The 14,645-nt window shown below is 39.4% G+C and overlaps 1 protein-coding gene across 1 annotated transcript in view; it reads right to left on the bottom strand.

The window, feature by feature from the left end:
* DNAH5 (dynein axonemal heavy chain 5) overlaps window positions 1-14,645 on the bottom strand; it is a 180,058-nt gene that overhangs the window by 102,876 nt on the left and 62,537 nt on the right. Inside the window, exons 32-39 of the mRNA XM_058680132.1 lie at window positions 13,308-13,464; window positions 11,716-11,928; window positions 10,848-11,072; window positions 9,367-9,539; window positions 2,727-2,905; window positions 2,149-2,336; window positions 1,623-1,817; window positions 593-727 (exon numbers count right to left, since the gene is read on the bottom strand). Coding sequence (XP_058536115.1) covers window positions 593-727; window positions 1,623-1,817; window positions 2,149-2,336; window positions 2,727-2,905; window positions 9,367-9,539; window positions 10,848-11,072; window positions 11,716-11,928; window positions 13,308-13,464 — 1,465 coding nt within the window. The remainder of the gene's footprint in view (window positions 1-592; window positions 728-1,622; window positions 1,818-2,148; window positions 2,337-2,726; window positions 2,906-9,366; window positions 9,540-10,847; window positions 11,073-11,715; window positions 11,929-13,307; window positions 13,465-14,645) is intronic.

Raw genomic sequence — 14,645 nt, 5'->3', positions numbered from 1 at the left:
GGGAAATGAACTGAAAGAAAGTACTGCCTGCATGACAATCTTCCACAAAATAGCCAATTTGGGGATGTTTTGGATATACAATAATTTCCAATTTAAATTAACAAGAATTTTTTTAAAAAACTTTTTCAGTGAAGATTTTTTTAATTTTCAAGAACTGGAATTTGGCTCATACTTTCACTTCGAAATTAAAATATAAAATTTTATCATCTTACACACATGACACTGGCCAGACCATGGTTATCAGTGTCTGCTTTGAGTGAAATTATCACATACTAACAAAATTTATGTATAATTTCCTGTCAGGCTATACAGACCTTAAAGAAGGTGAGATTTTAGCTCTAAAATACAAAAATCATTCAATGTTTTTGGAAGTTTAATGTGTGGTCTTTTAAAAGCACATTTCAATTATATAGAATACACATTTTAGACTAGAAATAAATCATTATTCAAAAGTCTAACATGAAGTTATGCTCTTTAGTACTTTATCTGATAGACATTTTTAAAAAGCATATTTAAAGAGAACATTCTAACTGTGCTTAGTGAGTTAAAATGATGTTTAAGCAGGTGGAACACTTCCATCTGAGAGTCTTACCAGTTTGGAAAGATTCATGTCTCGTAGCACACGCATGACAATTGTGGATTCCGTGTCTGTGGGGTTGGCTCTCTTTGCTGCCCCCAGTGTCCTCAGAACTGACAGAATGTTACGCAGACCAAAGTCATAATGTACCTGAAGAATGTGAAACACACCGGACTTGTTTTTCCAAGTTTCAATCATGGAAATCATATAAATTCATAGAAGGCATCCACATAATAATGAAAGATGCAATGTTCATTTAGAAAAGTCTTTCTGCATTTCTGTGTCCACAGGAAGATATCTAGAATGTTCTCTCATGGACTCTCACTAGGTGAGGACTTTACATGAGAATTCACTGACAGAGCTTAACAGGGAAGAAAGAATGAGACATCCATGAGCTTCTTTCTCATCAAAGAAGCAGAGGAAAAATTATGAATAATAATACACTAAATTTCAGAACCAGAATGGGACTTCACTCGTGCTTATCACATACTAGGTAAAGCTTTTTTTTTATTATTACTAAGTAAGTAAGAAAGGGAACACAGTTTTGCTTCACGATTACTGAGAAACTAGGACAAGCAGGTCAAGCCCAGCTTATTATTACCTTGGCATCTGTCAGTAAAAGCTCAACCACTACACATCCCTATATCTACAAAATTGTATTATGGAAAATGATAATACATTTTTTTAAAATGGGAAAAATATGACTACAAATTTCCTAAAACCCATAATGGAACATAGCACACGTTATGATGAGTGGATAGGGAACATAAAGGACAAATGTTAATAGCTGTAATTCATTGATATTTAAATCAGTTCAAATAGTACCTACTTCATTTCTATGCTGCAAATACTCATTTATTTAACTCTACTCCCTTGTAAAACACCACATATAAAATCAGTTTTTTTAAAGATATAACATCTTTCTGCCTAGTATCTATGGGGAACACTTTTAATAATCCTAGTCTACAGTTTTTCCACTGAGAACATTCCACTGACTGCAAAAATGAAACATTCCCAAGCTATAGAGACCTTCTGAATGGCACACCTGCTTAGAAAGCTGCTCTTCACACAGCTTGTATAATGTGTAAAACTTCCTGGCCAAAACAACGTTGTCGATGAAGCCACAACTGGCCAACTTCACCCTTATAATGATCTGACGGTCCGGGACCATCATGGCCACAGAGCGGAAGTTGATCTTCAGATTTTCAGGGAGTTCCTGCCGCCCAGCATAGCCAGGATTCTAAGCAGGAAACAAAATGCAAAGAGCAGTGGTAAGACTTGGGAAAACAAGCACACGTAAGCATGTTATTTAAAAGACTGCAGTGTGCACATAACCAAACGTGGATGAGAATCAAGAAACTCATTTACATATCTCACTCTTCTTTCAGCTGGACAAATGAAGTCATGAGTTATTAATAGGATCTTTGTTTAACACCACAGGCTTTCAAACAGGAGCTGAAAATTACAATCCTTATTTCCATTCATGGAAAAGAGATGACAGACGGCCAAGGAGACACATGAACATTGTGATAAGAGGCTGAAATTCAGTAGCTCTTCTAGCACTTTCTTACCATGGTTAGAAAAAGTCCAAACTCAGGGTTCATAGTAACATTGTCTCCATCAGTAAAAATAAAAGATTTTTTACGTTCCTTTTTACAGGTGAGAATAATGGAAATTTGCTGGGCTGCAACTGAGAGAACTGGCAGATCAATACGGTTAAATTCATCAAAACAACCCCAGGATCCAGACTGCGCCAGTCCTTAGAAAGGAAATTAAACAGAAAATCCAATTACTATATGATTTTGGAAAGGCAAGAAAAAGCAAATTATGCAGCTGCCAAAATGAGCCAGAGAAAGGCTTGCTCAAAAATAAAGTTAAACAACTAGATCATGTATCAAGTGGCTGAAAACAACTGACAATTTGGCACTTTACAAACACCAACACACAGGGATAAAAGAACATTACAAAAGGCAAGTAAGATTAACACAGGCTCCAGACAACACAAGTAAGATTCATGATTTTCCAGTTACATTTTATGAAGTTGAACATTCAAACCAGCAGGTAGAAAGTGGTCCAAAAGTAATCAACAAATTAGTCTATCATAACCAAAATTTCTCGTCAAATTAAAATATATATATATAACACCTACCTTTAAAAATCCTTCCAAGTCCTCGGAAATCCATCTGATCAGAACAATTGAAAACCACGACGTATTTCCCGAGACATCGTCCCATATCTTTGGTGGTCTCTGTTTTGCCTGTTCCTGCAGGTCCAGCAGGGGCTCCCCCCATACTCATCCCCAGAGCCTGGGCCAGCGTGATGTAGCACCTGCAGAAGCACAACTATCATGGTGACCACCCCGCAGCAAAAGGAACAGATCAGAAAACAGAGACTTGGACCACAATCCCTCCAAGATACTCCCAGCACTCAAGTCTAAAATACACTCTTCCTTATAAATATTAACACATACACATTGAGAACAAAGAGGTTGAACAGATTTCCTATTGAATTTTTAGGCTTTCTTATGCTTTGTATGTTGAGACTGTCCAAGTAATGAAAAATCATACACAGCATCTTCAAAATATATTTTATTTTCAACTTTTTAATAGAAATCTTTATCTACATTTAAAGAATAATATTTAATCAACATTACTAATCATCTAATGCAAACTAGAACCCCTTTGAGATACCACTTCACACTCATTAGGACAGCTATTATCAAAAAGATTTTTTAAAATAATAATGATAAATGTTGCTAAGGATGTGGAGAAAATGAAAGTCTGCACCTTCATGGTATAAATGCAGTTTGGTGCAGCCAATATGAAAACCAGTATGAGTTTATGAAAGAAATGGAAACAGAGCCACCATATATGACCAGCACCCTCTCATCCGGGTGAACATTCAGAGTAGGTGCAACTGTCAGCCTTGTAAAGATATTTGCACCTCCTATGTTCACTGCAGAATGAGTCAACACAGCCAACCAGCAACTCAGCTACCTGTCAATGGACAGACGGAAAAAGAAGAGACAGTACACGTACCGATGCAACAGAATAGTATTCAGCTCTGAAAGAGACCCTCCCGTGTGCCCCCGATGGGTGAACTTGGAGGACATTATGCTAAATGAAACAGCCAGACACTGAGACACAAATACTGCATGATCTCACTTAGATATAGAATCTAGCAGCTGACAAAAAGATCAAATACACAGAGAATAAATCAGTGGTTGTTATGGGAGAGGCATGTTGAGGAAATGGGGAGATGCCAGCCAGAGGACACAAAGCAGCAGATACGGAGGAGAAACAAGTATAAAGACCTATGAGCAACATGAAGCCCATAGTTAATAAAACCATATTGCATTGGGAATTTTTGTTAAGTATGTAGATCTCAACCATGTTTGTCATTTAAAAATGTACTATGTGTAATGGTAGATGTGGCAGCTTGCTTCACCATAGAAACCATCTGATCCTCCTGCTCTGCTTACAACCCAGCTCCCTGCTGCTGCACCTGGCAAGGCAGCAGATGATGGCCCAAGTGCCTGGGTCCCCTGCAACCTAGACTGTTGATGGCTGGAGCTCCTGGTTCTTGACTGACGTGGCCTAATCCTGGTTGTTATCATCATTTGGGGAACAAAGCAGTGAGTGGAAGATGGCTTTTCCTCTTGATTGCTCTCCCTGTCTGCACTGTCACTTTGCCTTTCAATTATACAAATATGTTTAAAATAATAAACACAAAAGAAAAAAACATTCTGTGAAATTCATTGGCAGCCATGTAAATGATTTTTGAATCTAAGTGTTGCTCATGTGATATATTTGGGACTGAAATTGCACGGTGCTTAATAACCACAAGTAGAATCTATTTCTGCGAGCGTCACTAAGCCAGCACTTCCTTCCTGGTGCATCTTACTAGATTAACAAATAAAGATTTTGCGTGTGAATACAAGAAGACTGTAAAGGAAAAATGTTCACTTCCAAACTTGTTGGCAAATTGCTGGATTCTCAGCTCCACCTGGTGTTGTCAAAGGAGACAGTTCCTAGAGTGCTGCTGTTCAAGGTTTTCTTACAGCAGAGCTAGAAAACATTCGCCTGAACTTGAAAAGGATTTCAAAGCAAAGGAAGTGCTCTCCCAGCATGAGGGGTGAAGCAGACAGAGGGCACACTGACTCTAAGTCCTGTGTTGTCTCTATCGTTAGAATGGGTTCCAGAAAGAGCAAGAAAATGACTCAGCCCTGAGAGTATGCTGAGCCTGCATAAGGACCAGAAGGCTGGGTACGTAGCTTGAAGGATTCCTGCTGTCCACTAGAATTTGCCTTTGACGTAAAATCTCATTACTGCCCTTAGACTTTGCTCTCTTCTTTGGGAAGAATCTGTAACAACAGCCAGCATCATGTCACATTAATGATCTCACTGCATCCCCAGACAGACCTGCAAGGAAGCTCTCATACAGATGGGGCAAGAGGCTCGTGGACTTTGAGTAGTTCCCCTCACCAGTGCACAGGGAGACTTGAGACTTGAACCAACTAGTGTGTTCAAGCCACGCACCCTTGCTGCGTGGCCCTGGGACAAGCACACCCTCTGTGGGAAAGAAATATACCATTGCCAACTCTGCCCATTCTTCTGCTGTCTTACAAACCCTCTCCCTGGCACTGCGATTGTTGGGTTTGTTTTGAATGTGAAGCAGTAATAAGTTGTTGTCTCAAGGAAATTATCAGCCTGCCAAAGAGTGCGCAGCACTGCTGGTGATGAATGATCCCCTACTTTCTCCACAAGGTCAGTCACCCCACAGTGACGGCCCTGGAGCAGTCGGAACATCTCCAGGCATAGGTGCATATGGCCCTTCCTGGAGCATCTGACATGTTGTGTGCCTCGTCACTGGCTTCTCTGCCATCCTTTCCAATTTCTTTCCTCCAACCATTTCAAAAAGGTCTCCATTTACAAGCAATGTTTAAACGTTTATGCACTTCGGTGGCCTGCTCCCAGTTCTATTCCAGTTTCTGCCTTGATGCTAGAATGCACAATGTAAGCTCTACACTAGCCATGCTCAGTCTAGATTCTGTGTTCCCAACTCCTTGTCTAGGCCCAATACCTTGTGCTCTATGAATTTCTGGCAAATACATGGATTTTACCAGTGCAGCCATACACTCCTATTAGTTCAACCTAGGCCAATAGCCACTGGAACTGGAGACACAGACTGTGACCATGACGCCAAATTAATAATGACAGATCACATGACTCAAGGTTTATGAGATCTTGGTTTAACCAAATCTGTCACCAGTATTAGTATCAAATATTCATTACACTATACATGCATTCTATCACATGTAAGCCAGAAGTGGTTTGGGCTCCTATTGATTTTAAAACATTAAAATGCTCCTCCAAGATTGCAGCACTGCATACATCAACAAGGATTTTCACTTTGCTAAGAACCTGGTTTAGTTCCAAGGTCTCTGGTTACAGGATTTAAGGTAAAATGAAAAGAAAGGTTGCATATGTTATCAATGATTAAGAAAAGCAACCAACATAGCTAAAATAATGATGAGACTAAGATTGACTGTGTCTGAGCTCTGGGCTGATGCTTTGTTTTCCCTTCTCATTCCCAGTTTCTCTTTCTGCAGTTTGATTTATCCTTAGGGGTCAACTGCGTTCTAAATATGTTAAACGAACATTTTGAGACAGAGAGGGACATTCACACATCTTATTCCAGTGTATGTTATAATTATTTCATTTTATTATTAGTTACTCTCAGTCTTTCATTGTAACTTAAAATTTATAACAGATATATAGAGATGTATAGGGAAAAAATATCATATATATAGAGTTCAGCTCTGGGGACCTTAAGACACATCCACCGGGCCCGGCGGCGTGGCCTAGCAGCTAAAGTCCTCGCCTTGAAAGCCCCGGGATCCCATATAGGTGCCGGTTCTGGTCCCGGCAGCTCCACTTCCCATCCAGCTCCCTGCTTGTGGCCTAGGCAAGCAGTTGAGGACGGCCCAATGCATTGGGACCCTGCACCCCTGTGGGAGACCCAGAAGAGGTTCCTGGTTCCCGGCTTCGGATCAGCGCGCACCGGCCCGTTTGCGGCTCACTTGGGGAGTGAAACATCGGACGGAAGATCTTCCCCTCTGTCTCTCCTCCTCTGTGTATATCTGGCTGTAATAAAATGAATAAATCTTAAAAAAAAAAAGACACATCCACCAAGGGTATGAGATGAGTAGTGTGCATCCTTCTGGTCCCCAAAATGATTCCAAAAGAAGGGAACGAGAGACATGAGGTGTCTGTCTCAAGACTATGCAGTTGCTCATGGCAGAGCTGGGTGGTCACAGAAGTTGCAGAAATATGTCATAGAAAAGCATATTTTCAGTCCTGTCCATATTTCTCAGCAATCAAAAAAGGTATCTTTATCAGTACCAACCTCCTTTGCCTTAAGTGCCCTCGGTAGTAGAGACAATTCCAATCCTTCCATGTATGATCAGAAGTGGAAAGGAAGGCTAATCATTAAAAACATCATCAGTGTTTGAAGAAAGGTGCGACCTGCTTTTGTAGAATGATAGTGGCTGTTTGATCCCCTGAAATATCTACAGCTCTGTCCTCAAGGCACGATGCCCTAGCATCCGCACAGTGGACACAGTTACTGAATTCCCAGATGGGCCAGCCAAAGGTTGACCACAAACCTGTCAGTGTCTCCAGTGCTTACTTGGTTAAAGTAATCATTTAGTGACTAATTTTCTTTTGTAAGAGAATTTAAGCAACAACTTGAAAGTAAAGAGTTGATCCACCCACAAAGTCTCCACCCAGGATTTTAGTCCAGTGATAACCGTCTCATATTTCTGACATATAGAACACTAAAAAAATAAATTTGAGTTGTTTTAACTATTACATTTATGGTAATTTGTCAAGGCAGCAATAGAAAATGAACATCAAGAACCAGAATGGAATGAGCTAAAGACAAAATAAGAGAGAAACTGTGCTTTGGGTGGGTTTTGATGACAGCACACAACTGGGAAAGAAGTTGGAGAGATCAGGCTGGGGGCTTCATGATGATGAGCATGATACAGAGAAAGTGGAAACAGATGATGCTCCCAGAAAGTCCTCGTGTCACTGTAAATGTGGCCTATGCGTGAGCCATTCAAAGAACCAGCAGTGGGGGTGAGAGACAGAGCGAGAGAGCGAGAGAGCGAGAGAGCGAGAGAGCGAGAGAGCGAGAGAGCGAGAGAGCGAGAGAGCGAGAGAGAGAAACTACGCAAAGGCAGGTGCTTGCCTTACAGATGTGATCATGGCAGATGAATGCATCTGTCTTCTTGATAAAGAGGAAGGGAAAGAGGCACTGGAATACGAAATAAAGGAGGCCAAAGAAAAGTACATACACGTGCTTCAAACATGAAGTGGATTTCTTGTTGATGAACTCCTCATATTTCTTAAATTAACATTTGTTATTTCTAACTCTCCATCATACTTATAAAATTTATAGGATACAATGTGAATTCTGTTACATGGATGCAATGTGGGAAGATCCAGCCAACTGATTTAGTATATATGTGACCCCAAATAGTTATCACTTTTTATAATGGCACATTTGAAATGTGCTCTCTTGGTTATTTTACAATGTGCATTATTATTTTCTGTAGTCACTCTACTGTCCAATGGAAAATAAAACTTCTTCCCCCTACACATCTGTGCCTTGGTGCCCTCTGACCAAAAACCTCTCTTTCCCTCATTCTAGAAAATCAACATTTTACTCTCCACTTCCATGAATCAGAATTTTTTAGATTCCACGTATAATGAAAGCATGCAATATTCATTTTTCTGTATTTAACTAACTGGATAATTCTCTTTCCCACCTGCCAAAGCCACTGTAAACCATCATCAACCCAAACTGCAGAACAGGAAGAGCAAAAATGACAAAACAACATGAGAAAAAGATGACATCTATGAAAAATTTCTCATAGCTCCTTCATCTTCAATGGACAGTGGACTCCGCATTGAGCTCCACGCATGATTCAAACGGGCAATCGATCCTCATGGCTGACTGTGTTAGCACATCAAACTCATATGGCCTCGGATCACATTTTAAATTTCATATCTCAGAGGCTCACTGTGTGATAACAACCTCTGTTTAGCTTTAGCTAAAGCCAAAGACTGACAATGTTCTATTATGCATACAGGGTAAGTGTCAACCAGCCCATTTGTGGACTGCAGATTTTCAGAAAATCCTGAGCAGAATATACAATGTGGATGACATCACAAATTCAAATAAGACAGAAAATTACAGAACATTAGGCCTGGAAGGGCATTCAGGGACAGCCCAGCTCATTTTGCAGATGAAATGATAGTCTATGGAAATGGTGACAATGGCCCCAGCAGACACAACCAGTAGAGGGTAGAATGACAACTCCCCAGGCCCAGCCCAGCCATCTGCCTTCTGCTTTTCACCTGCAATGATACTCGATGTCTTTTCTGCTAAAAAAACATCTTAATTGTCTCTCTCTGATCAGCAGCCTTCAAAGCCCACTGTGATTTGCACCTGTGTCATAAAACAATTCCCTTCCCTGTCCATTCAGTGCCCATGAGTGCACTTAAACATTATCTCTGTTAGACTAAAGGCAAATACAGCAATCAAAATTCAAGACGAAGACACAGATGTGAAGCTAAAAATACCGAATTTCAAAGGCTTTTATATAAAAGACTCTATAAACCCTAAAGAAACATTAAACAAAATGCCCTGAGCAACTCCTGAGAATAAAAATGGTGAACTGAGGTGCAGAAAGGAATCCCAGAACACCCCGCCCCCTTCACCTGTCTGTGAGGGGAGTTATGACCAGCCTGTCAGTGCAGCCTAAAAATTCATTCTGGTAAATGAAAGTCACATCGGTGATGTGAATCATCATCTTGTCAGAATCTTCATTAAAATAAAATCGGCACTGCTTCAGCCACTCAAAGTCTGACGGGCTCTTGATGTGCATGTGACACTGAAATGCAAAAGGCAGAGCGTTGGACAGGAGACAAGAAGCATTTCTTTTGCATGCACATGAGCATTCCTGTGGACCAAACGGGGAAACACAGGGAACTCAGAAACTACACAATCAGGGATTGCACTTGTATCACCAAACAATTCGCTCCAACATTGGCCATTGGAAAAGAAACATTATAGGACATGGGAATAGGAAAAGTCAAGAGAAATTCCAAGGTTATGTCCCTCTAATTTTAATGGTACTTCATATTTTAATAAGATATTTCTTTCTTAAACTTTACTCTTGAATGCCCAATATCACAGTTCCAAACACAGAATATAAAACACACTATGGTACACAAAGATACAACTACACAATATAATGAGGAAAAACACATCCCTCAGGATTATGATAAAGTATATATTCCTGGGTTTAGATCTATTAAGTATATTTCCTACAAATAGTAGCAGGCCCAAATTTTAACATCCAAGTGTCAAGTTATTGCCCAGCAATGCTTTTGGATAAACATGTTAAACCAAAATTTTAAGCCACCTTAATCATTTTTCTTTGACAAACAAGAAATCTAAAATTACCTTGGGCATTGTATTTCTCAGAGAAGCAAACACTGTGCCTAACTATTAAGAGAGAAGATTAGCAGAAAACAGCTTCAATGTTCTGCCTTCTATTTCCATTACATCACAACCAATCTTCTTTTATACATAATGGGTGAGACACAATCCAGAAAATTATGACAAGAGCTTCTTGCCCCTTATCTAACACTGTATTCTGCAGTATAGGACAAATTTCATTTCTTTTCACAGTTCCATATTCTCCAGCTGCTGAACTCTCCTCTTTTCTGCCATATTAGGAAAGACCAATTGCAATCGATGGCCTAAAATGTAAAAACTTGCCAAGCATGTGATTTATCAAAAGCCTTAAAGGAAGTCCTAAATGGCTCTGTTAGCAATGGACCTTTATTTCTACAGCAAGAAACCAGTGATTTCCAAAAAATAACTAAGAGGAAATATGAGACAAATGAAAGATTTTCAGGTTGCTGCAGCACATTTTAAAATTAAAAACAATCACAGAAGGAATTCTAAAATACAGTCTAAGTGCCTCAATAGTATGATACAGAGCATCAGAACATGCGCAAAAAAAAAATTTCGACTGACAAGAAAACTTGACAAACAAGCTGGTCTTGAACATGATTCCCTGCCTGAATTTTACCTTTTCCTGAATTCAATCGAACTAATGCCAGTGAGTAAACACAGAGAGTGTCTAATATTTGCTCTTCTGTATATGTCACAGCATTCATAAAGAATTTACCAGGTCATCGAAGATATCCCTTTGGTGCACATGAATAGTAATCAGAGTCTCAAATTTCACTCGCTCCATGGCACTCAGCTCCTTCGTGGTGATGTCTATGAGCCTGTTCAGGAGCTCCAGGAAAGACTGATTGGTCTTTTGCATGATTTTTTTATCAAACTTGGCATTTCTAAGGGCTTCTTCTGAATCCCTTGTCCATATCATTTGAATTCCTAATAATCCAACCTTATGGAAATTAAAAGGGCTTTATGAGTGCACAATTAGTTTATATAATTAATCAGAAATTGCCACAAATGAATAGTTGTGATCATTAATATGCAAATATAAAGTCATGATTACATCAACTTCATGCTTTCTCTCAAAAATCTATGGAAGCTCTATTCATATCATTTATCTAGCAATTAAATATGTATAGCTCCATGATATAATGACTACATTTTTTCTCAAAATTTTCAATGATTTATATTTGTCACATTTCTCCCTGAATAGATTTAAATCACTTAAAGGCAAAGAATATGTCTTAGACTTCTTTTATCCAAACCAGCATGGTATTTACACATAACAGATACTCAGAAAATATTTATAGGACACAATGACTAAGAAAAATTGCCATATTTTACACTAAGATGTTTTATTCTCCTAGTAAGCACCCAATCTCTCCACATTCATGACTTACATATACTGTCACATAAAGACATAAATGTTGGTGATTAAATCTGTAGTTTTAATCTTTATGCTTATCTATAGTCAACGGGTCCTTGGGTAAATCTCCGAGTCCACAGTTAAGCTGCTTGTTCACCTGTGAAGTTTATGATAGGCAATGTCTGAGATTTAGGTTGAAAATACTTTTCCATTTCAATACACTTACCTGAGCAGGAAAGGAAGAGAGAAATTCAATCAGTTGGAAACCTGCTTCTTGAATATTTGCAGCTGCCTGACGAATCACAACATGTAATGAAGACCGAGATTCCTCCAAGAGAGAATTAAGCCAAATTTCCACATTGCCCTCTGCCATCACAGGTTTCTCCAATTCAATAGTCTCCCCCTCTCGGGAGGAAACTGACAGAATTTGATCATAGATCTATGTCGGAAGACAAAAATAATTTGTATAAAAATGTAAAAAACAAAGCTTATTCTTTTTCCGTGCCCTTCTAGTCACGGTTATCATTTCAATAGAAAGTTATGCTGGAGACATAAAATCAATTTCAAAACAACAAAATCTTAACTGTAAGATATAAGAAAATACTAAAACAATATAATATATCTTCAAGGAGAGAAACTTATTTTCTAAAAGAAATGTCTAATATACAGGTAATGGTGGGGGAAAAAAACTCTAAAATTTCCTAAGTGCAATCAGACTCTTGAAGAACCTAGCATTCCACACAAGACATTCAAGCTGACACTAGCAATGAGCACACAAGGTAAAACCAAGCCTATGACAACCATACTGGAGGAGCTCCTGGCTGTACAGGCTTATGCATCCAAAACCAGCTCCTCTTCCCGTCATTTCAGTCTCTGCACAAAGTAGCTTAATCAGGAAAGCAGTTTCAGTTCTCAGCTTCAGAACCACTGGTCCTCTCACGTTTGCTCACTTTGTAACATTGCAGAACAACATCTCAGAGATGGGTTTCTTTTCTATTGCTCCCCCATGAAAATCATGTATTTCTACCTCCCTAACCATCCCATAGGCTGTACACGGCAATTCAACAAAACAATATAAATTGGAAAGTTTTCTGTTCTTGGCAAAATAGACTGCTGTTCCTCTGGGTCAGGTTTAGTGCACTAACCATCATATAAAGTATTCCTTAGTTGTAAACAGAAACGGTCTACCAAGAAGCTGATGGGTCTTAAGTTCAGGGCCCTTCTGCACAGCCCTTTTCAAGCTTTGCATGAGGCTCCAGAGGAAAACCAAACACAACATCTTACTGGAAGAGTCACTTTCCCAGGGAATTTGGATGGAGGAATGGATAAGATAGTATCTTTTGTCAGCTACTCCAGTGGAATCTCTCTCGAGTTGAATGTCCTGTGATTCTACTAATACACTGAGGATATGAGATAGGTGTTTTTAAGAGAGCATGCTTTAAACTTCTGAAACTTTATTTTAAAAATACAATGATTGTAACAATACTAGACAGTCAAGTCACTATTTTATGAGCAACTGATTTGATTGCCATGTTTTTTAGGTAGTGGATTGTTTTAGTTCTACATGGTTAATTTGGCATAACTTGCATTCTTGATCACATTTAAACTATCATACTGCTCAAATCTACACTTTGGGTATTAAGAAGTAATACAGTTCTGAAGGTAAATTGGATCTCATAGTTTGCTTTATGTCACTGGCCAAGCGTTAATGGACAAGGCAGAATCCTTGCTAAACACAGTATTACAGAACTATTTTAAAAAGACAGCTGAGACTCTACACTGGCTTAGTTGTGGGTCAGCAATTACAATGGGGCACACCTTGTCATGGAACTTGACAGATTTAATGTTGTCAAACACATTCAGTAAGTGGGCTTGTATGGTGTGCGAGTCCGACGCTTGCCCCAGGATCTCCAGCAGGGCAGGGTCTGAGACGAAGAAGAAGCGAGGGAAGCAAAGCCGTTTTTTCTCCAAGTACCTAAGCAGGAAATAAAAACAGAAACTTTTACAAATATACAAAGATGGGCTGCTTCGAAGTAAATCTGCCTGGGTGAGAAAAGGAGGGAAGTTATGTGACCACGTAACCTTCCCCCATGATTTCCCAATGTTGTTGGTTTGCCGAGCTGTTGGGTTTTGTCAAACTGCATTTATCCAGAATTTGTGGCAGAATTTCTTCATTTTTCATAAAAATCTCATACTTCCTTTGCAGTGAGCAGGATAAACGAACACAGGGAATTTGAGGTTTTGGTTTTTGCTATTTTGTTTCATGTCAAAGTACATCTTTTCATTTCTAAGTGAAATGCCCCAGATCACCTAAAGTTACCTTAGAGTTCTATAAATTCTCTTAAAAGAGAATCCAATGACTCAAACATTAGAGAAGTTGAATTCAGCTGGGAGCTCCCCAGAAGGAGCTGGGCTATGTTCTCTATCTCCAGCACTCTCGAAAGCCCTGTAAGTCCCCATCATTGTCCAGCTCTGATTTCATTTCACGTCTACGTTTGTTATAGGTTATTGTGAGACCTGAGGTATGGACCTATTTTCTATTATGTTATTTCATTATCTTATCTCTGTTTTCTGGAATTTTTTGCTATAATTGTAAGAGTTTTCATCACAATTTCTTATTGAAATTTTATCAGTGTTGCTGCTTTCATTTGGCTTTTTAAAATTTCTACTCTTTCGTTGTCATTCATATTACCTAATTGTTTCTTACATAAAACTATGAGGCAGCATTCTTACATCATAGCCACAGAATTCTCATCCTAGGAATATACAGATTCTTACCAGAGGATGATGTGGATCAGAATCTAGCATCATGCAGTGAATGCATAGAGTCCAATGCCAGGCTGGTTTTGCTGAGTGCCATGCCTGGGAGGAGTAACAGTTGCTTTCCTCACTTTGAAACAGCTTTTCTCAGAGGCAAAGAAGCAAAGGAGCTAGAAGCTAAGGGTCAAGGCAAGCGGGCATTTGGAGAAGACAGGAGCCCATCTACAGGTAAGATCAAAGCAAGCCTTAGCACGTGAGTAGCAGCCATCACCAATGGCCATGGAAGATCAGGAAAATGCGCATTGTGGACTATGATGTGACAATAGGACTTATCCACTTAAAGCAAGAGCCTTCTCTCCAAGCGGAGGCAGCACAAAAGCAGAGACACTCAGTACC

The sequence above is a fragment of the Ochotona princeps genome, chromosome 23 (assembly GCF_030435755.1).
Source record: "Ochotona princeps isolate mOchPri1 chromosome 23, mOchPri1.hap1, whole genome shotgun sequence".
Classification (NCBI taxonomy): Eukaryota; Metazoa; Chordata; class Mammalia; order Lagomorpha; family Ochotonidae; genus Ochotona; species Ochotona princeps.
Note: the sequence above shows the minus strand (reverse complement) of the source record. Positions and strands in the feature narration are given on the sequence as shown.